Consider the following 23,903-nt stretch of genomic DNA (forward strand, 5'->3'; position numbering starts at 1 on the left):
CATATGATATCATTTTCATTGCCGAAAAATATTTAGTTAGAAGATTCAACTATCAAGCTCTTACATTGCGTTCAAGGAAAAAGCTATCAGATACCCTTTTGTGAAAGTTTGACACAAATCTTCGCCAGTTTTAACATTATATCGCTATCAAGATAATAGAATCTACGAAACAAGCTACAATTACAAAGTTCTTCCATCAATCTTGAAAGAATTTATTTTTCTAGTAGCTTTAAAATATGTGATTTAGAGTTTAATTTTTTTTTAATGTTTAATTTTGACTTTATTAAAATATATTAGCTTTATTTAATTAGTGAAATATGTATATCTTTTGAGATTTTAAATTTGAATATTTTTTTACTTTTATATGCAATATTAAAAAAGGAAAAAAAGGATTTTTTGATAATTTTTTTTTATAATAGCCGAAAAATATTTAAATGTCAAATGCTATTATAGGTGTTTAACGGTCATTCACTACAATAAAAAAATATGGAACAAAAAATGTTATTATAGAGAAAGTTGAAGGTACATTAATTAGTTATCCTAAAAGAGCACATTTGTCTTTAACTGCCGTAGTTAATGCATGTACTTTTGTTTCACATTTCATCCCGCATGAATATATAGTATAATTTAACATGCGGTTGGACATAAGAATTATAAAATTTTAAAAAATGATGAAAATATTTTTAGGTGAAAATTGTATTTGAAATTTAGAGTTGTGTTTGGATATAAATTTCAGCTTGAGTTGTTTTTGAAGTTTTGTGAGTGATTTGAGTAAAAATTTTAAAAAATAGTTTTTTGCATTTTTTCAAATTTTTAAAAATTTCCAAAATACATCTTCAAATGAAAATTGAAAATTTTATAAACAAACACTGATTTTAAAAAAAATATATTTTTTTTAAAAAAATCTTCCATCAAATTTTATGTCCAAACGGGCTCTTAGATACTACTACTATTTTATTTAGAGGCGGATGCAACAATATCACTATTGGGTTTATTTGAATTTAGTATTTTAGGTATAGATTTACGCGTAAAAGTTCATTTAAATTATAACAAATAGTATATTTGAACGCATAATTTTTAAAATATAATAAACTTAATGTTATAAATTTTAAAGGTTAAAACATAAAGTTTAAATTTTAGTTTTATGGTACGATTAATTCTTGATTTCTTTCTATACCAAGCGTCCAAGCCAAACGACCCGAAATTTTTCCACCCCCCCCCCCCCCCCCAACCCCCTTTTATTTATTGTTTTTTTCTGGGAGGAAATAGGTCATTCACCTTCTTGTTTCAGGCGAAAATGACGAGCAGCAGCTGCAGATTTCTCTTCAAAAATGGCTTTATTCCATATTTGGAAGAAGCCCCATCAGTAACAACCTTACTTGAAGCCCACCAAGGTATTTTACCTATTTTTCATCTTCATTCTTTTGAATTCTTGTTTTGTTAAACAAAAAAAAAAGTTCCCCACATAGGAAAGTTTGTTTTAGAACTACCTCAACCAATAAATGCTTAAAAAAAACAAAAAAAAAAACTTAAGGGTACAGTTCTTTTTCCATTTCAGGTGCATATACAACAACTAGGACTCACAATGGTGGCTCACAGCTATTGTTTTGGGAAAGGCATATGAGCAGACTCTCCAACTCTCTAAGAATTCTTTTAAATTCCAACCCAGAACTTTTATTCAATTCAGAAAGATGTAGAGTCCCTTTTTCCTTAGTATCAACAAAACCAACCATGTGGGATTCATTGGTTCAATCTCTTGTGAATGATTCAATGAGAAAAGCTCTGCCTTTTGTATTGAAAGAAAGAAGAAGTGGGGAGGAATTGGCTATTACTTGTCTTGTCAGTGGAAATGTTGATAGTTTGGAGGAATTTGAGGGTTTAGATGAGGAAAAGATTTCTACAGCTTTTGATGTATATGTTCATGTTGGTTCCTATGTTCCTCCACTCTTTGGTATTCGTGAAAATGCAGCACGTTTGGCAGTTGTTGGTCGTGGTAGGCGTGTAGCAAATGCCAAATACTCAGACTGGGTTAGGTAATTATGCGCAAGAAACCGGTCGCAGTCCTTTTAATTTTAACAGTGATATACTCATGGAATTTCTTCAACATACTAATGAATGGTGATTTAGCTTTTGTATCTAATTTGAGGATACAGGGAAGAGGTGAACTTTGTCGAGACAATCTTTCTATGATGATGGAAATTTGTTGTTTTCGTTATAGGTAGGCAAAGGAAGCAATTGGAGAAGCTGAGGCCACCTTCTATCAATGAGCTCCTGTTGTCAAACAATGATGATCAGATCTTAGAGGGTTGTTTGACAAATCTTTTCGTCGTTTGCCGCAAGGTGATACATCATTATAGCACCGTTAACCACCCTATTTTTTAAAGTTTTGTGTTGCGTTATATTGCATATAGTTGGCTGGATTTCAGATGGCCAAGCCATTTTTGTTTAGTTGATTTGTTAGTAATAACTGGTACCGAGATCTTATTTGATCTTGAAAAAGGAGTACCAATTTTGTTAGTCCATTGATGGTTTTTCATGGAAGTCTAAGTTTCAGCAAATTGAGCTTATGCGCGTTTTTAATGCTTAAAAAAAGGACAGAAAAAGAATACGAGGTTGTGTTAACTAGAGATTTCATTTATTGAAGAAACAGTTGGTTTCTTTAGGATAGCCATCGTTTCTATAGGTGGGGACTTGTAAATTTTGAATTTTGCATTGTATTTAGAGTCCTCACTGTTGTAGTTATGCAATCTGACATTGTGGCATCTTTGAACCAAGTTATACAGAAATAATTCATCAGTGAGTTTAGTGATCAGATTGGAACCTTTGTATGAGAAAGAAAGATCCCAAGTGTCTGGGATTTTCTTCTAGTAGTAGTCAACATAACTTGATAGATTTTATTAGTCAATTATGGGAGGGTTATTGTCTGTATATGGAAACTTTGTATAGACAATCACAAGCTTATTGCTTGTCCTCTAACTATTAATGAAACCTTTTCCTATAAGGTAACAATTAATGAAACTTACGCTTTACTGATCAAATAGTGCTAAACTTTACTTCTGGGCACACTGGGAATGACTTGGACTGTGCCTGGAACTACTCGTGAAGTGTAAGATTACTGCGGCTATAAAAAAAGATGTTTGGGGCTATTAAGTTTCAAGTAAAGCTTGAAGACAATATGGAATGCAATCCCTGTGTGCATTTGGTGGTCCATCCGGAAAGAAAGAAACAAGAGGTTCCTTGGAAGATGTACTAACTCCATGCTGAAGATCAAGAGTAATCGTATGATCTTGTTGTATTTTGGTACAGGAGGCTGAAACATCACTGATTGATTTTATAGGTTCTTTCCACCGTTAAAAAATATACTTTTGCTTTTTGGATGTACAAGATAATGCAGCATCTTAGTGCTGATGTAAATAAAAATGCTCTTTTACTGTTAGAGAAAAAAAAGTTCTAGGCTTTACTTCAAATGGACACAGTATTTACGCTCAAGGTGTATCTACTTCTATCTAGCAAGGGTTCCAGCTAAGTTGCTCCGACATGGCAGTTTAGGCGCCGTACCCGTGTCGACACGACACTAGTATGGGTGTGGGTATGGGATCCATATCGGATTTGGTCAAATAATTTTGGGTACTTTGACTACGACGGACCAAAAAAATTCGAGATGAGATACAATTTGATTCCCGAAACCAGAACCAAAACCAGGGTAAATTTGAAGAAAATAGCCTATCTTATCTAGGAAATCAATCCCTTACTTATCTACAACTTGAGAATAAAAAAGAAATCCACACTTTACAAGCTATTTCTACAAAATTTCTCATAACTTAGAGATATTTTTATTTTTTTGAATTATTTTTAGCCGGATCCCGCACCCGTACCCCTACTAGGATCCGTATCCCCGAATCTTAGAATCTATATCTCGACAGATCCGACCTCTAGATCCGCACCCGTGTCCGAGCAACTTAGGGTTCCAGCAATTACTAACCAAGCCATCTGAGTAGTGCAAGTAGTACTGTTTTGCTAGGATAAGGTAAATCCTTGGTGACGACATTCCAGCTTCCCCTTTAGAAAGTGAATGCATGACAATCTTAACTTCATGTGGAAAGCTTATCTTGCTCAGTTAATATGTAAATGGGATGAGACTTAAAAGGTCAATGGTATTTTGGAATTGTAATCTAGTGTATGAAGAGTTAACAACTCTTATCATTTTGCTTTAACTGTATGTAAATGGTGTATAACTTATACAAGGTCTATCATGTTTCTTACAGAAATTACTGAAAATTTTGTTGCAGGATGTTAACGACGATTATCACAAGGCTAGCCAAAGAGACAATGAATCTACAGTATCAATTGAATTGCAGACTGCCCCTCTAAGAGATGGTGTACTTCCAGGAGTTTTACGCCAAGTAATTATTGAGTGCGTTCCTTTTCTGGCTGGTGGAACTTGACATATTTAGATTTTGAACTCCTCTTTACTGTTTGGAAATTTGTCTCTGCATTTTGCAGCAGTATCTGTAGAATGTAATAAATGCTTTGCCTAATGCTTGATATGGTTGGCACGGAATTATCCTAGAGGGTTCTCTGTTGCCCTAATTCTATGTGTTATGCACATATTACGTACTATACTGTAAAGAATTTCCTTAATGGTAGGGAGTCTGATTCAGATCTTGGACAGAGATCTCTTTTTATAATATAGGAGGCAAGTTAGTAATAACAACTCATTGGTTAGTAGTCTGTTTACTAGTCCATCTTTGCCATTTGAGAATTTCTATCTGCAAGTTGTCCTATATGTTCCCAAGGGTGTACTTTATAGAATGGTCTGACATTTTTCCTTGTGCATAATAACCATATTTGAACCACAAGGGCAATCTGAAGCTACTGAGGCTCTGTGGATTATTGGAGAATTTGACTGAAATGAGAAAAGTGGAGTTTTTGAATCGAAAGGATCAATTCATATTGTTTCTATATGATTTAAGTAGCCTCTGTCAAGAAAAATATATTAGTGAGCTTGTCTGCTAGGAGCTGCTTGCTTTTAAAGAAAGAAGCTTTCTTAATCACATGAGATTTCTCATTAATTTTTTTGGGGGTCAAATAATGACTGATGATCCTGTGTTTGTACAGAATATGCTCAAGAAACAAAATCCCAGTCAGAGAAATTGCACCTTCATGGTCAAAGCGTGAAATGTGGTTGGAAGCATTCATTACAAGTAGGTGGTTCAAACTAAGCTCAGAATTATCATTTGGTCAGCATTATATGCTTCAAGCTTGCTTTTATTCCCTGCCGAGAGCTCCAACGATATTTCTCTTTGCATGGTCAAGTGGAGATTGAGTTTCTAGAATACATGTCTAAGTTGTGGTCCTAATGCTTAAAGCTCTTGCCTCAGTTCTCCAGCTCAACTTCATGCTTATTATGTGCAAATATTTAAGGTTAGACTCAGTTTAAAAGTGAAAGGTAGAGTAAAAAGCGGGCTCAATGTGCCATTATGAATTGCATATTCCTGTATAGTTGAAAAGAAAAAGGTAGAGTAAAAAGTGTGCTTAACGTGCCATCATGAATTTGTATTCCTATATACAGTAAGAGGATTTATTTTTACTTTTAGAATACTTACTTGAACTATTATTGCAGATAGCTTGAGGCTGTTGCAGCATGTGGAAGTTATTCAAGCTCCTAGTTCATGGGAATCGCTTGAAGCAAAATCTTGGAGGGACCTAACATGGGAGGAGAAGCTATTTGAGGTGTCATAGATCCATGCACTAACACGTAAACTCACATAAACATACATTTATGCCTACCCCACCCCCATCCCCTCCCCCCCCCCCCCCCAAAAAAAAAAAAAAAAAAAAAACCCCGGAACCACCCAAAAAAAAAAGAAGAGGGAAATAAAAGAAGTTTTGAAGCTGCTTAATAAATAATTCCCTTGCTAATGTTTGTGTAAATTTCAGCATGCTCCTGGAAGGATATCTGCACTCATCCAGGTAATAAAAGAGACTACTTTTTTTAATGTCTTTGCCATTTAATAGAGATTACCTCTGTTCCATTTTTAATGTTATTGTACATTTGTCCACCCTTACATGATACTTAATTAAGATTTGAGAATCGAGTATTCATCCTGCTTCCCTCAATTAGAAACACCAGTCAAATGCTTAATTACACATGCTGAAATAGTCTTAACATACTAAAAAGGGTATACACCTATCCGAACGGAAAGAGTATATGTTTAAATCCAGTCGCTATTTTGAGATATTCTCTTATGGTTTGCTTGTATAAGAAGATGCTATTACCTGAATCATATTAGGCCATAAACATTCATCTGTTCAGAGCATCGTATCTTGTTGATTCTCCTTTCCCATCACCTCGAGCTCTCGTACCCATGAAAATTGACATGACTCAATTCTTAAAGAGTATGATGCTGCCAGGCCTTCCTTCTTCAACAGAGAAAATCACTAACTACTGTTGATGTAATTTTGATTTATTATATTTAAGCAGCCAGCCACCCAAAATCCCACCCACTTTCATACATAGACCTAATTTACGATGCTGTAACTCGACATTATCGTAAGAAGAAGCATTTGGGCATGTTTGGAGGGCATAAGACCACAACTTTCAAGGATGTTTAATAGAGCCCCCCCCCCCCCCCCCCAAAACACACACACACAACCACTGCAGGATTGGATCTTTTTGTTGATTTATTGTGTAGTCTTTCCTTTTATAGACTTTAATCATTGGTCTACATGCACTATGTTTGTCGCCTAAGCTTAAGTAGTGGAATGGTTATAAAATTGTGAAGCCTCTTATAGTAGCTGTATTGCACAAGTAATGAGCAAAGACTCATCCTTGTTTTCCTGCAGAAGGAGATCATGGAAATGGCAAGCGTTGAAGGGTATCCAGTGGTTCTATTTAATGACTGATATACCTTTTGGAATGGTCCCATCTTCAAAGCACAGCTGGTTTTCCAGTGATGCAAGGCCTAGTCTTTTGCTTGACTAGCTAAACTGGCATTCCTTCTATGTTGTGGTGTCCAATTAACTTGGCGATGAAGCGTTGATTACGCCTGTGATGATTTGATTTGAATTGAAGTCCGTTCTGCTTTTGGTATAAGATGATTGCTTTTCTGGTGTTTGTATATTTGAAACATAAGTCCGTTCTGCTTTTGGTATAAGATTGTTTTTCTGGTGTTTGTATATTTGAAACATACTCTTTCTACAATAAGGGAAACTAAAGTTAACTCCTCAGAAAAATATTGTAGATTAAAGTTGATCTAACAACCAAAATAACCTCACTGAAAACAATTGCTATCTTTAAACGACTGTCTTGAATTAGTCCATTAGATCGAATTAACGTCTAAAATTTCTTTTTGAGCACTTTTTCGTTAACAAATCAGTGAGAATCCAATAAGAATGCATATTTCATAGATACGTTATTACATCATGTTTCTTGCGATATCTAGTAATATATTGGATCAAGCATTATCAATAAAACTTAGCAAATGAATGCTGTTCCTATCTACAAGCTGAAAATTAAACTCCTTGCCTTGAATAGGAAATCCTTTCAAATAGAGGAGAGCAATAAATAAATAAATAAAATACATGTATTCTCTGCACCTCTGCTCTAACAGTTCACAAAAACATGTTAAGGATCCAATTTTGAAGATATTTATTCATGGATACAAAACAAATTCTATGTAACAAGAGAGGATGAAAAGTGTTAATGGCCAAAATCAGAAACTTCGCTAAGTGTGTTTATAATTTTATATATATAGGCGGTATAATTTTTTGACAAAAAGAGTTCAACTAACCACCTTTGAGGCTATATGACTCCGCCACTAAAAAGAACTCTTTCCGTCCTTTTTTAGTTGTCATAATTTCTTTTTTTCGAGTCAATTTGACTAATCTTCAAAGTTAAATTAGATTAGACTAGATTAACTCAATATTTTAAAATTAAAATTTTGATATTCAAAGGCTATATTAAAAGAAACTCGGACCTGTGTATTGTATCGTATTGTTACTTTAAATACAATATTTATTGTATCCTTTACCCTAATAGAACGAACCAATTTGGTGCTGTCGCATTTTTTTATTTTTATTTTTACTCTTATCTTGTCCTTTTTTTTTTATTAATAATCCTATTTTATTTTTTATCTTTTATATAATAATTCTACCTTTCTCCACTAGTGGAATTAGATTGAGTTGTTATTATATAGTAATTCTAGTTTCTTTATAATATTACAAGTTTATTTTTTATATTATTGGTATATCATAAATAATATAATCTATTATATATTATTTATTAAACATATATAACAAACCATCAAAACAAGCTGTAAAAAATAGGTTCTTCCCTGCTCTATGTAAACAGTGTCACAAAACACAGCTTAGAAAAGCCATCAAAAGCAACCATTTTCCTCCAAATACAAAGTTCTTTCTCTCAAACTATTGAACGAAACCAATCTATACTTTCTCTCCGATCATCCTTTTCAGGATACATAAAAGTTAGTTAGGGTTCCGGTAGAGTGAAGGATGGCGGAACTGGCGAGTCCAGGCGGCGGCGGCGGAAGCCATGAGAGTGGTGGTGAGCGGAGCCCTCAGTCGAACTTGCGAGAACAAGACAGGTACCTACCGATCGCGAATATAGGACGCATCATGAAAAAGGCATTGCCTGCTAATGGAAAGATCGCTAAGGATTCTAAGGATACTGTTCAGGAATGCGTTTCTGAGTTCATCAGTTTCATCACTAGCGAGTAAGCTTTGCTTTTTATTTATTGCTTCAATAAATTCGTAGACAATAGAGACCTATGTAATTTATACCAGAATCGACTGTCGAATTTTAGATGCTGAAATGGAGGAATGAGAATTTTATAGTAGGTTTATACTACGAGTTTAAGTTCGCGTTGACAGTGGAAGAATACCTACACAATTAGGTCTAATTGCAAGTAACTCTATTTAATAACATGGATTGGTGATCTTTAATAAATGTTAAGCAATCTGTTATAATAGGTTAAATTAGACTGTGCGTATAACTTAAATCATTATACTAATGGGTAAAGAATGCTATGCCAACTGAAGTTATGTGGCATTATATGTGGCTAATTTCTCATTTCAAGAATTGTTTTTGGAATTCCTTTTAGGCTCAGATGGTTCCTTTTAGCCATTTAACAAAATATTCCCCTTTGAGAAATCAATAGGATGTCTGGGTGGTGCTGTTTTGATAGCATTAACAGAAGGGAGGGGAGTTAATAGCTTACTCAAAAATAAACTCTGGCTACGACTCTTCCATGAATTGCCAAACAGCATAAAGCTTCCTTCCCCCTCTTTGCTGGCTGCTATCTTCCTTTCTGAAATCCCTCTTTACCATTCCCTTTCCCCTGGCTATGACTAAAAGCTAAATTGTTCACGGCATTCAAGAGCTAGGGGAATCATGGACATGTGATCACCTCCTGGCCCATTAGGGAAAAAAGAATACGGGGAAAGATGTGTTGATAAGGAGTAGCAGACAAGGGAATAGTAGAGGCATTCGTCTGCTTTGTGAAAGGAAAGAACACAAAAAGAAGGACTTGACTATAATAGAGGTGGAGTAGAATGACCTGCCATTTTAATTATGCTCTCAAGAGAAACATGAAAAAAGGGAGGACGAGAATAGTAGTACTTCAATGAGCCAGCAGGGAGGACGGGAGGCAAAAAAATAGAAGGAAAAAGGCGGGCAAGTCAGCATGTAATCAACCACTATCTACAGTCCCCCCCCCCCCCCCCCCAAAAAAAAAAAAGGCATGCTCTCTACTACAATTCTTCCCCGCGCTTACTAAGAAAATTAGGAACACATCGTCAAATAATTTACTGTTTCTACTTGTGACATTGGTTAGAATGGATTGTAGTTGATCCAAAAGAAGAATATCTGCTTTTGGTTTTCGGTTAGTGAGACAAAGACAAGAGCTATTGTGACCACCAGAGGTTGTGATGGGCGGTAAATACCCCGCATCTTTAATTAGAGGTTTCGGGTTCGAGCCCTGAAAATAGAGTAGCCTTTCGTGGGGAGCACTTTACCTACCAAGGTGGGACTTCTCGGCCCGAGTCCAGATTACTCGGGCCAGACACTAGGTGGGAAACAAAAAAAATAGCTATTGTGAAGCAAGCCCTTATTTCTTCGTTTTTCTGTTTTGCGTAGTATTTCCTTCGTTTTAATTTGTTTGAACCTATTTAACTGGGCGCGGAGTTTTAGAAAAGAGAAGTTTGTGGTCTCGAACAATCCACAGATATTTTATGTGGCTATAAATCATCTCATTTAGGGTAAAATAATAAGTTTAAAGTTACATTCTTTCTAAATTTAGAAAGAGGTCATTTTTTCTGAAACTGAATAAAAAAGAAATAGGTTTATTCTTTTTGAAAGGGAGGGAGTACTTTTTAATCCTCAAAAGTAGAATGTACAACAATCCACTGCTGCACTTTTGCCAGGGATCATGCAGAGTTGCTCTGCACGTTCTTATTCAGCTGATCTTGCCATCCCTAGTTTTTTCCCCTGCTTGGATACACTGCTGTCCCTTTTCCAAAATAGTAATCCTCTTTCCTATTTTACCTTACTTTGACAATGTTACCTGTCCCAATCATGTTATTCTATCAAAACTATGGCACGCCTGACTTTTCACTAGTTTTAGTGCACAATCGGGGGGGGGGGGTATCAGAATTTGGAAGATTGAATATTTTCTGTCATTTCCAGCATGATATTTACCTTAAACCCTAAACCCTTACATAAAAAGTATCCATGTAGCTAAAATCTTTTGGGTGGTATTATTTTACTGTTATTTCTTTTTCTGGATCATACAAGCTGTATATTAGATGTAGGTGTCTTTATATAAATACATGGAAGCACGTTCTACAAGGTTACTTTGTCCTAATCATGTGTCTTCTACACAAGTACTAATTTAATGCTTGGGAAGTTGGAATATGTGTTGGTACTTGTGTAGAAGACACATTCTACATTGTTAAATGTTTGTTGTTAGAGAGCAGACTTCTATACATATAGATACCGAGATTTAGTAGAATGATGACACGTGGATTTCCTTGCATGTTTTGAACGTGTTCTCTTTATTTTATAGAGCAAGTGACAAGTGTCAGAAAGAGAAGAGGAAGACGATTAATGGAGATGATTTGCTATCAGCCCTGGCTACCTTAGGATTTGAGGACTACATTCAGCCACTGAAGGTCTATTTGTCTAGGTACAGAGAGGTAACTGCAATTACTGCAATTCTTCGTCATGTCCTCCAGTAATGTTTATGGACTTCACTATTGTAGTTTTCAAGAGTTTGTAATTTGGCTGGATATTTTATGCTATAATCACTGAGTATATGTTATTCTTGTGGTTGCTGAACAACTTCCTCTGCTGGATTACATGGATCAATGATGGTGTTATAGATGGAGGTATACACAGTTTCTCCACATCATTGAGATAGATTTCCTTATTCTTTTAAATTATGATTTTCATAAAAAATGTACTGTGGGCTTGTAACTGATATAGGGAGACGCCAAGGGATCTGCTAGGGTTGGAGATGCATCTATTAGAAAAGATATAGTTGGAAGTCAGCTTGGCTCCAATACGCAGGTAAGGTAGCGGTCATATTTTCTTCTGTTCCATCTTTGGTTCAGTTAGTTGACTATGCAGTAGTTCTTCTGACCTTGAAAGATTAAGTTACTTGGATATTCTTTAATACGGCTCCTACTATTTTTAATGGAAAATGACAGTTTGTCTATGAAGGCTCTTTTGCACAAGGCTTAGACTATGGAAACTCTCAAATATGAATTTTGAGTAAGTTGTTCTCTTACCCTAAAACCCTTTCTCTAGTTATGTGCCTTTTTATCTATAAATATTTTACCATGCAGTTACTCTCTTTTACTAGATTCAACCCCCTCATGTCATGACTTGGTCGGATCACTTTGCTTTATGCTACACTTTTGTTTTTGTTTGTTTAATTCAAGTAACCAAAATGTTATTGCTTAGTTGCATCCAGTGGATGCGTATTTTACAAATGTAACATTGACTCCTACATAAAATCTAAAGAACAAATTCAAAAAACTGATTGGCATCATTTACATACAATGAACTTATCAAAAAGAATCATTCACATGACAATGGTTCTTCCAGCTAAATAGATTTACCAGACCATCTGGCCACTCCCTCGAAGCATATCTGGTTCCTTTCTTTCGTTAATGTCCAAAAAAAAAAAAACAGCTTCAGGTGGAAAGCCTTCTTCTCGATCTCTGCAGTTTGCATAATGCACTCTTGCAGAAATGAGACATTATTGAAATAAGAAACAAAAAAAAACAGCTTCAGATGGAAAGCCCTCTTCTCGATCTCTGCAGTTTGCATAATGCACGCTTGCAGAAATAAGACATTATTGAAATAAAAAACAATATAACCCCCTTATCTATACTATATTAAAAGCACGAAGGCCTTTAGCGAAATGTCGTTCTCTTTTTTTACCCTTAAAATTTGATTTTTATATTGGACAAGATCGTCATTTAAATTATCTCCTAATATTTAGAAATTTTAAATAAAGTAAAACTTTATTTATTAAAGTTTTCCTTATTTAAACGGTTACATATAAGTTTAAAATTTAAGACATTAAATCCATTAAAATCTGACCTTGTATAGATCAAACAATTCATTTATAATTATTTGTTTCTACTTTTTTAGAGTTACAAATTAGGAACGTGCATTTATAAATTTGATAAAGCATGTTAAGATTCCATTCAATGTACAGTTTTCTTCCAAATTAAATATTTAAACTTTTCTATTTACATCAAATTTATATAATTATTTTCTTAAAAAAATACTTTACCATTAAAGTTTATTCCATATTTTGACTATCTATAACTTTAATCCATTATATAGATTTGGGCGAGAAGTAAATGAATAAAAAAAGTAACTTAAAGACTAATGTCTCCTTTATTGACATGTTTTAAGAGGCAACCAAGTTAAAAATTAAATAAATTAGAAAACAATATTTACTTTAATAATTCAAAATTACATATTATATTTTACCATCGTGTGCTTCTAATAAGCTATTAATAATTTGACAAACAGTTCAATACGTTAATTCATTACTAAAAGAACATTAATTAATATTCATAAATTTTTACTCACTAATACTAACTAATAAATAATAACTTTCATAAACCACAAATAAAAAAAAATATTGTCAAACGTAATAACATAAAAATAAAATTTGAAGAAAAATATAAATAATCAAGACCTAGCAAAAATTAGAACTTTGGATGAAAGGTTTTATCAAATTCACTTTTGCGACGTGATATTATATTCTCAAATCTTGAAATGCGATTAATAAAGAAAGTTTTTGACTGCTCAAAGGATTGTTAATGAATCTTTTATGATCTACATACAAATCTAATTACAGACGATTGCAAAGGAACTTTGGGACGATCTTATGCGCAAGGCGTTGGGCGCATACCAGGCGTACGCCTGGGGCATTAGGTGGAAGGATCAAGATTTATTATTTTATAAACTTATATTTTTATTTTTATTCGTTTCATACAAACATAATATTTAATAATATTTATACGTTTGTTTAAAAAGTTCTATACTCATTGACATGGGTACACGCGCAAAGCGCGTATCATAAGACTAGTATTAATGAAATAAGAAATAGCGGAAACGTCAAAATAGGATTAGTTCCTTCCGGAAGTCCAATGATATAATAAAATTGAGCTTCATTTTTTTTTCTTCTTTTGAGGGGTTATTGGGTTTGGAGGGGGAAAAGGCAAGTGGCTGGGCATTGGGTAAGCAGGGACGTTTCAAGTATCAAGAATCTTAAGCTGTTTGCCTATGTTACATGGACTGATTATACCTACAGCTACTGAGCTTTAAAACCAATACCAATGAATTCGTGATTTAAGACTGTTTACCTTTTCTATCAAAAAAAAAAAAGAAAAAAGAAATCGTGACTTAAGAATGACTGTCCAAGGATGGCGACTGGGGAACAAAAAGGAGCTCTATACTATAACTAAAGCTTGGTTCACTAAATCCTGATCTAGCATCACAATTCACATTTTCCATCACATTTTCTAGGTATGAACGAACCCGGAGCCCAACTACCAACTCCTTCGAGAATTCCTTTATGAGAACCAAGCCTAGATGCCCCCTTGCGACTCTATTAGATCAATCCAAAATGAAGGAGAAGATGAGGTAGCAACATTGGATTAGGAAACTGTCTTAAGATGTCTCCTTATATGTCATTTGCTTTTAAAATCGGAAGAAATTTCAAACCATGTTTGGATTCTTTTTGTCATTCTAAACCGACAGCTAGTGAAATTTGAAATCAATACCTATGAATTTGTGATCGAAGAACGCTTATCCAAGGATGGTGAATGGTTAATACAAATGAGCTCAATACTTCAAATAAAGCTTAGTTCAGCAATCCCTGATCTAGCATCACACATTTCCGTTACATTTTCTAGGTATGAACGAATTCAGAGCCCAACTATCAACTCCGTCGTGAATTCTGTTATGGGAGCAAAGCCATGATGTCCATAATTCTATGAGATCAATCCAAGATGGAGTAGATGAGGTGGCAGCACTGGATTGGTAACACGTCTAAGAGTTCTCGTAGTATGGCAATTGCAGTTAATATTGAAAAAAATTTCAAACTGTTTTTTTTTTTTTTGAAAAGGTACAGGTTTATTAACTGAATACCAAAAGAGTACAAAACTGCTGGGAATATCCATGCAGTTAATTACAACATTTTCTAAGTAACTCCATAAAATCCATGTAATGGTCAATATTATCTACCAAACTACTATTACACCAAAGAAATAGATTGTGCAAACACTTATTTTTTATTCTAGAAATATGATCTTTCTGCCCATCAAAGCAAGCTCTATTCCTCTCTAGCCAAATAGTCCAGAATATGCAGAGGTATGGTTCTCCAAATCTGTTTAAGTGTCTTATGTGTCTTCTGATGCTGCCAACCATTCAAAAGGGTCCTGACATTCTGAGGTATGGTCCAAAAAATTCCACATAAATTGAAAAGAAGCTCCCAGCACTGTCTAGCATATCTACAATGCAAGAAAAGGTGATTAGTAGTCTACAGTTCTTCACACAAATAACATCTGCTACACAGAACAAAGCCTCTCTTCTGAAGATTATTTTGGCTAAGGCAAGCTTCCCAAGCTGCAGTCCAACCAAAACATGCAACCTTTACTGGAGCTTTGTTCCTCCAAATTACTTTCCAAGGCCAATTAGGTTCCCAGTGACTTGCATTTTTCCTTAACAAATTATGACCGCTTTTGACTGAGAACTTTCTGTCATTACTAGCATTCCACAATAATGAATCCTTCTTACTATGATCAATGTGGATAGAACTCAACTTGACAGAAATTTTCTATCTCCCAATCATTTAAATTCCTTCTGAAATACATCTGCCAGCCAGAATCTGAGAAGAAATCAGCCACCACTCCATCCTTATTCTTACAACAGTTAAATAAAACAAGAAATTTATTTCTCAAACATTCCTCACCATTCCATAAGTCACTCCAAAATTTAATCTTTCTTCCATTCCCCACCTCCAAGCTAGTAAACTGCTTGAACTCCTCCCATAATTTGCAAACCTCTTTCCAAATTCCCCCTCTAGTATACATGCTACTGGAGGAGGGATTCCATCCTTGATGACTACCATAAATAGATTCAACTTTTTTAACCAAGCTCCTTCTTCATCACTATGAAATCTCCACAACCATTTGAACATCATACTCTTATTATGAAGTCTCAAGTTCCTGACACCTAGGCCTCCTCTTTTATCTCGGAGAACTGTCTGCCAATTGACTAAGTGAATCTTTTTACATTCATTATTTCCATCCCATAGAAGCTTATTCCTCATGGAGTTCAATTTCTTTTCAATTGCAGTAGGCATAGGAAATAAAGCCATTAAGTAGGAGGGCATCCCAAGACACTATTTATCAGAGTTAGTCTGCCTCCAAATGATAGATATTACTTCTTCCATGGAGTCATTTTTTTAGCACATCTATCCAAAACACCTTGCCAAATACTTTGGTCATTTCTTCTCACCCCGAGGGGGAATCCTAGATAAACTGTAGGGAATTTATCCATCTGGCATCCTAGAATATTTGCTAGTTCTTCTATATTGTCATCAGCATTGATGCTATAAATATTGCTCTTCCCCATATTGACTTTCAGCCCAGAGACTGCTTCATAAGCCAATAAGATTCCTCTGAGAAATAGAAAATGTTCCTTTTCTGCCTCACAAAATAACAAAGTGTCATCAGCATATAGTATGTGAGATAGCATCACATTTGCACCATTCCTTCTTCCAACATTAAGTCCTTTGATCCAACCCAGCAGTTCAGCCTTCTTCAGTATGTTACTCAGCATCTCCATAACCAAAACAAATAAATAAGGTGATAGGGGGTCACCTTGTCTCAGTCCTCTTTGGGATTTGAAGTAGCCATGAGGGCTTCCAATTTCCATTAATGAGAACTGGGAATCTGACTGTGGAAATACAGAATCTGATCCATTCAAGCCATTTACCTCCAAAGTTCATCAGCTTCATGGCGTTGATCAGGCATGACCAGTTAACATGATCATATGCCTTCTCAAGGTCAAGTTTACAGGCTAACCCTCTTGTCTTCATTTTCATAAAGTGTTCCACGCTCTCATTTGCAATCAGGGCAACATCTACTATTTGTCTACCTTTATAAAGGCATTCTGATTGTGAGATATCAATTTGTCAATGACTATCTTCAACCTTTCAGCCAACAACTTAGCAAAAATCTTATAAACACTGCCTAATAAACTAATAGGCCTGAAATCCTTCACTTCTACTGCTCCTTTCTTCTTTGGTATCAAGGCTATAAAGTAGAGTTCAAACTTCTAATGAAAGTACCTTTTTGATGGAAGTCAGTCACAGCATTCCAAACATCCTCTTTTATGTTCTCTAGCATTTTTGAAAAAAATACAGATTAAAATCATCTGGAGCTGGGGCTTTGTCCCCATCAGCAGAATTGATGACTGATTCAACTTCTTCTAAAGTAAAAGGCCTATCCAGCCACTCCCTATCTTCCTCCGACAACTTCTTTAATTCTTCATGTTCCCAACTAGGTCTCCAAGTTTCTTTCTCAGTAAATAGATTTTCATAAGATTCCTGGATGTGCTCCTTTATGATCTTATTATCTTCCACAAGTTCTCCTTCAATCATTAACTTGTCTATAGATTTGAACCTCTTGTGAGCATTTGCTTGCTTATGGAAAAATTGTGTATTTCTGTCACCCTGCTCAATCCATAAGCATCCAGACCTCTGCCTCCAGCTTATTTCCTCACAATTTGCTACTTCTTCAAGCTCCATTATTGCAGCATTTCTTTCATTTTCTAATTGCTCTTGATTCTGATTTTCTCTTAACCCATGATCTATTTGTTCCAACCCTTCTAAAACCTTATTCTTCTTTGTTTCCAGACTACCAAATACTTCTTTATTCCATTTTTTAATATCTGCCTTCAACAAGCTCAGTTTTTTTGCAAGAATGACATCGGGATCTCCTTGAACATCATATGACTTCCACCAAGAATCTATTAAATCAGAGCAATCCTTGTGTTCAAAGGATCTCCTTGAACAAACCTTGTTTCTTTCATCATTCAAATTCTCTTGGTAGCTTAATACCGTGAAATAAATAGAGGCAGACCTTCAATGATGGGATTTTTTGCTAGAGAAAGGTTATGTGACTTGGATACATATCTCAACTCACTTATAGCCTGTTTGGCCAAGCTTCTCAAGAGGGAAAAAGTGCTTTTTTTTTTCTTTTTCTCAAAAGCACTTTTTTCCCCTAACTTTAAGGTTTTTGGCCAAGCTTTTTTGAGGGAAAAAAGTGCTTTTGGGAAGAAGCAGAAGCAGTTTCTGAGAAGCAGAAAAAAATAGCTTCTTCCCTAAAGCAGAAGTAGTTTTGACTTTTTTTTTTACCAAAAATACCCTTAACAAAATATAGTATATACCAAAATAACCGTTAAACCTAATACTTAGGATATTAATGTATAAATATTTTTTATTATTTTTAGGATAACTTTCTAATATATAGTGACTTTAGGGGTGAATGCTTTTATATTTGTTGAATGATTTTTAATATATTTAACTTATATTAAAAGAATTAAGTACTTTTAAATTTTACTTTCATATTTTACTTAAATAAAATGAAAAGATTTAATTATTGCCTGTAATAACAAATTTTTTAGATTATTTATTTACTTATAATATTAACTATTAAGCAAATCTTTTCATGTCTTTATTCGTAATTTGATACTTAAAAGCACTTTCTGAAAAGCTTGGCCAAACACAAATTATTGTGCAAAAGTGTCTTTCAGAGTGATTAGCCAAACACAAACTGCTTCTCTGCAAAAGTACTTTTTTCAAAAGCACTTCTCAAAATAAGCTGATTTCTCCAGCTTGGCCAAACATGCTATTAGTTGGTTGACCACCTAATCTATGATGATATTCTCAATCGATATGATTAAATTTAAATGCTTTTATTGCTAATGAATATAGTGCAACTTGCACCCAAAGATGTGACTTAGTGGTCAATGAAGTGAGTTGAGAACCATAAGGTCTTAGGTTCAAATCCCAGCGGAAGGCAAAAACATTAGGTGATTTCTTCCCATCTGTCTAAGCCTTGGCGGTCAAACTCACAAAGTTACTTGGTACCTGTTGCTGGTAGGAGGTAGAAGGTATCCCATGGATTTAGTCGAGGTGCGCACAAGTTGGCCCGGACACTACAGTTATCAAAATAAAATTAAAAAATGAATACAATGCAACTCTTGTTCAACAGCTTTTTGTCTCACCCATTTATGTACGTGGTAGGATGTGGACAAGTATCTGGTACGTGTGCGCAACTTTGAGCAAGTTATTAGTACGTTCAAGGATCTGCATGATGTACCAAATTCCTTTTTACACCTATTAGTATCGAGTAAGTTGAGGAAAATGAAGGCCCTAGGTAATATAGATATATCTACTAATTGTGGAGCAATGTTTTTTCACCCTAATAGACAACCCTCACCAGGACCTTAATTTGTCAAAACACCTCTTCTTCTGACATCCTTGAATAACTCCTATTGTTGCTATTATCCTTTGAAATATACTCGATATTAAGAGATGAAGGTGAAACAAAGGAGTGACTTGAACGTAAATACTGGTCCATAGTTCATATTGGAAAGAAAAGTGCCCACTTTTAGTAAAAAACACTATTCCTTTATGTTCTTTTCATTGTTTTGCATGAAATTCTTAGGTTTGGTTTCACATGATTGTTGAAGGATAGGCAGAAAATTCTGCTCAGATAAGTAAAGATGGGTTATATTTAATTTTAAAGAACTGTAATATTTACCACAATTTCCTTTTCAAGTGGACCTTGTTATAGAACAATTAAAAGGATATGGAGCCATTCAATTTGAGACGGAGAAAGTATGTAGTAATCAAGTTTGTAAAAGTTCTTTCGTTTGATTCAGGGAGATGATAGGAATCAAGAATAAAATACTTAACCGCGGGGTCACAGATTTTGCGCTTTGATACTTGTGTTATGTGTGCTTTTCGTGGATACATAACCTAAAATTGGAGGCCTAATTCTTACTAACAATAAAAAAGCTCTAATTTTTGTTTTATGGAAATTTATTCAAGTGGATGTACCGATGTATAAATGCCAAGTTACTTTCAAACTAACAGTACACCAGCAGCATTGTTGTATTTTAATAATAAGAGGAGTTTTTATAATATGAGGCTATTTGTTAGCTTCATGCAATTTGCTTCTTTCATTTGGAACGTGGGGCGAGAAGGCAAAGGAAAGACATTTGTCATTCTACCACCACTCTCTTACCATCCTGCCATCCATAATAACAGAAGGAAGCACTTAATAGATACTATTCTCCTTAGTTGTCTTATTTACTATGTTTTTATTCCCTTTGCATAGAATATTTTGTCTTGCTTTCCTTTTTGCTCTATTCCAACTTCCCTAAAATTGCTAAATTTGTAGCACCTTGATTTACAATTTGTGAATTCTTGAACATTAGTAAAGGGTTAGAACTTCTTTTGGTCTTAAAATTTCATATAACCATAAAGGGATCTTTGACTCTACATTTTTGGTACGCCTCTCTTTGGAGCACTAGATATGACTACAACAAATGGGGCATAGTATGTAATTGGGCTCAAGGATAGTCATAATTCCTGAAGAGAGGATTTGAGAGTGATTTTAATAGCTTTGTGGACCTTTATTGCTACTCCAGTGTCATTCCAATTTTATCAGATGTCCCTGAAGGGACTTGCTAGAACTCCAGTGGAAATTACAGAGTAGAAAATCTGACAACACAGAGCTTCAACGATTGAATGTTAAGTAACTGTGACGATTAAGTAATTGAGCAAATTGATATTGATATAAATGCTCCCAATTTTGGAAAATGGGCTATTTTTGAGTCATTCTGAATTGTTAAGCTTTTTAGCATAATCTAGGGAAAGTGACATTTCTCTTACAGTGTCAATTGACATATATGCTCTGAAGTTTGACATAATCCCTTTGTGTGATTTTGCAGAACAGTGATTAGTCGTTTGCTGGTACAGATCTTGCTGATCTTTGTATTAAGCTATTCAATAGCAATGTTGATGCTTGTTTGAGAGAACCAGAAACATAAAGGACTCTTACTAATTTCTGGATCAACTTTTTGCAAATATTTTTTGCTATACTTCTATTTAAAATTCTCTTCCGCTCTGTACATACTGCTTGGTTTTGAATTTTCATCGAGAACAAACCTTCTATTGTAGTTTGTACAGCATCTAAGTGCCCAAACATTTGGATCTGTTTTATTCCTCTAGTTCTTTTATTGATCATTATCTTCTAATTTTTTTTTATTATAGTCGGTTTTCTACTTTTTGCGCCTAGACAAGATGTCTTCCTTTCTTCCCCCTCGTCTCAAGATTCCTCCTTAGAGGTGTCATCAGAAAGTACTTGTAGCTTGACTACAAAATCTTTTGGAGACCATAGTACTTATCATTAAATTGAAAAAAAATAAAAATCATTGGCTCTTTTTGCATTGATTTAGAAGGAACTTAATGATACTGCTACCCTTGGATAAACTGTAATTTGTAAAGTGAAAAGGCGTTACTTTATTTCTTTTTTCGTTTGTTTTGCATTTACTCCGTCAGTGCACTTGTGTCTTAACGGAGTAACACAAGGACTTGATTCGCCGTCTTGACAATCTTTTTTCCTTAATGTAATCCTAACACGTAGCTAGATTACTTCCGTAGAAGGGTTCTATCACCCCGATTTTCTCCTCCCAATGTTGAACTCTACGCTTAGGCCAGAAACCTCCAAGACGACTTCTTGGATAGGTAGCAGAGTGAGGGATAATATTTAGGATTGTAACATGACGATTATAATATGAGAATTTTATAATAACTTTACTTTCATTAATATATGCTTGAAAATTGACATGTGGCAAACAAGGATTAGTACGTGTTAAGCACATCCTTTCTTAAAACCGGGTTGGTCGAGAAAACGGGTAACGATGCCACTTAGAAGTTGTTCAATGGGATTACCAGGACTCCCTTCGTATTTATTTTAGTCATTGTTTACCCATAAAACGGTACAGTTGAATTTGTATCGTGGTTTATAGACACCTGAATTAATTTGATCCAAGAATAAAAGAACGAAGAACAGAAATATATTAATTAAAGAAACTTAAATAAAATACAAGCCTGATTGTGAAATGAGTTTCTCTAGAAGCAAGAGTAAGAACAATGTATTGAGCAGAAAGAAAGAATGTTGTTAATAGAATAAGAGTAAGTTTAGCCTTTTTGGGTACAAATATTTTTGTGTCCTACCATGAATACAAATTCTTCTATTTATAGTTCAATTCAGGGAGACAAGATCCTCAAATCAAGCTCTTCTTTAATATGAATAAAACCCCTCTTGATGGTTGCATAACGATCGAGTATAAATGCAAAGATTCTTTGTAACAGTTGCTCATTGAATGTTGTCTTTTCCAACCGATACATCCCTTTCAGATTTTCGTCCCCGGTTCATGCGTCTTCGAAACTCATTCAGTACCGGTCATATGTTCGTAACATGTGCTAACTATTTCGTGACTTATATCTTACTTGTCTTCACTACCACGTTCAACTCGACGAGCATCCACCTGTCGTTCATCAATTTTACCCCATACAGATTGGAAAGCAAGTTTGCCTCTAGGTTGTTGTTTTGTTCCATGGAAGTAGACTCACGTTCAGCTGCCGCAATCATAGTATCCTATGGCTCAGCCTACTTGACTTTCAACTCCTTAAGTTCTGCATGTAGCTGAGTGGCCTCTTGGTTGTGAACCATCTTTTCTTGCTCATATTGTTCCAACATGGTTTCAAGCACACCCATCTGAGCAAGTCTTGCTTCTAAAGCCGGGAGACGCTCAGCGAGTTGATTTCGTTCAGCAGCAATTTGATCCCGCTCGACAACAAGTTCTTCTTTGGCTTGGATCATCTTCTGCAAGCCCTCGGAGGTAATGAGGTTAGCCTGAAAAGTCAAAGATTAAAGTTATTGAGGATAATGTTTAGCAAGAAAAAAGGAAAGAAAAGAAGAGTAAGATGATACATGAGCAGCAAAGTGCATGTTGTTAATGATCAGACACTCCACAGAAAGACCCTCTATCTTTCGCTAATCTTTGTTCAAGCCAAATGCTTCAAGTAATTGGCAACTCCCACTGGCTTGGAGAGTATCTGACACTCATTCAAAATCGAAAGAGTTCCATTACGTTTACCATCGGGGTTTCAGATGGGTGCCGGGAAAGTGTTCTCAATGCTCCCGTGATCGCATGACCGAAAGAAACGAACACCTTCCATTTGTTCAGTTAGGGCCGGTGGGGAGGTAAGAGCTGATGATGTTGTAGCTGGTGTTGAAGTTGGAGGTGGAGGAACATCAGAAGTGGAACTCCTCTGACTTGAAGCAACAACTGGAGCCCGGAAACGAGACTCTGCATTTTCAACTATTCCCATTTCTGTAAAGAATCCTCAAATGTCTCCCGGTTGAGCATGGGAAGTTCTTCTTCTTCTTCTTCTTCTAGAAACCGCTTCATCATCGTCCTCGGTTTCGTCTTCATCAAGGACCACTATGGTTGGTCCAACTGGGGTTTCTGTTGTTGAAGGCTTCTCCTGAATCTCAACTTTGGAGATACGTCTTCTTTTTGGTTTTTTCTCCTTGGACTGGGGATTCAGGGAAGATGGGCCTTCACTGGAAACAAGAGCGGAATCATGAGCCCTCTTCTGGTCAATGGCTGCTCGAATTTGTTGATGAGCTACTATTAGGTCATGGAAAACCTCAATAACAAGACAGACAGAAGACCCTTTCGGAAGGCATATGTATTATGAAAGGGAGTTAACAAATTTATATTACGTCGTGTTGGAGATTGAAAAGGAAAAAGAGAAGTTTTACACCATATTTCTTGGTCTTTCAATTGAATTTGGGTGAAATTTCTTTTCACTTATGGGAGTCTGGTGTAGAAATATCTAAAATCTTTTTTGTACCCATTAGGCCAGGTTCTGAACTGTTGAAGAAACCCAATGGGTAGCTGAAGTAAGAGGAATAAAAGTTAGCAAAAGAGAGGTAAAGTTCCAAGATTCAGGGATAGGAGGTGCTGTCGCCGGAAGAATGTCTCCGGTAATAATGACAACGAACCTTTACATCCAACCACGATTGTTATCATCATCAACATTGGTGACGATGGCATGATGACCGCATTTACTAAGTTTGATCATGCTTCCACGAAAAATATTTGGGGAGTAGAGGTTGATCATATGAGAAATAGTGACGGTTTCACCAGCCTGGGAGTATAGTACCCGAAAGCAAGCTACCGTTCGCCATATTGACAGACCTAT

General features: G+C 35.3%; 2 protein-coding genes across 4 annotated transcripts; both read left to right on the forward strand.

The window, feature by feature from the left end:
* Positions 1 to 1,242: 1,242 nt before the first annotated feature.
* LOC104099385 (uncharacterized) lies at positions 1,243 to 7,179 on the forward strand. Of its 3 annotated transcripts, none has more exons than XM_009606356.4 (8): positions 1,243 to 1,394; positions 1,559 to 2,033; positions 2,223 to 2,340; positions 4,290 to 4,414; positions 5,119 to 5,204; positions 5,624 to 5,758; positions 5,941 to 5,973; positions 6,847 to 7,179. In XM_009606356.4, exons 1-6 carry the CDS (start codon positions 1,298 to 1,300, stop codon positions 5,740 to 5,742), a joined length of 1,020 nt encoding a protein of 339 aa, XP_009604651.1. In that variant the 5' UTR covers positions 1,243 to 1,297; the 3' UTR covers positions 5,743 to 5,758; positions 5,941 to 5,973; positions 6,847 to 7,179. The 3 variants fall into 3 exon arrangements, 2 of the variants coding, with proteins under 2 accessions (XP_009604651.1, XP_009604650.1); XM_009606355.4 differs by having other exon boundaries at positions 5,624 to 5,733; XR_001969887.3 differs by lacking the exons at positions 5,941 to 5,973; positions 6,847 to 7,179 and adding an exon at positions 5,286 to 5,424 and having other exon boundaries at positions 5,624 to 5,756.
* Positions 7,180 to 8,307: 1,128 nt separating this feature from the next.
* Positions 8,308 to 20,879, forward strand: LOC104099384 (nuclear transcription factor Y subunit B-10-like). Its single transcript, XM_009606353.4, has 6 exons — positions 8,308 to 8,735; positions 11,085 to 11,214; positions 11,401 to 11,406; positions 11,504 to 11,587; positions 11,728 to 11,791; positions 20,576 to 20,879. Exons 1-5 carry the CDS (start codon positions 8,515 to 8,517, stop codon positions 11,782 to 11,784), a joined length of 498 nt encoding a protein of 165 aa, XP_009604648.1. The 5' UTR covers positions 8,308 to 8,514; the 3' UTR covers positions 11,785 to 11,791; positions 20,576 to 20,879.
* Positions 20,880 to 23,903: the final 3,024 nt, after the last annotated feature.

Source organism: Nicotiana tomentosiformis, chromosome 5 (genome assembly GCF_000390325.3).
Source record: "Nicotiana tomentosiformis chromosome 5, ASM39032v3, whole genome shotgun sequence".
Taxonomy (NCBI): Eukaryota; Viridiplantae; Streptophyta; class Magnoliopsida; order Solanales; family Solanaceae; genus Nicotiana; species Nicotiana tomentosiformis.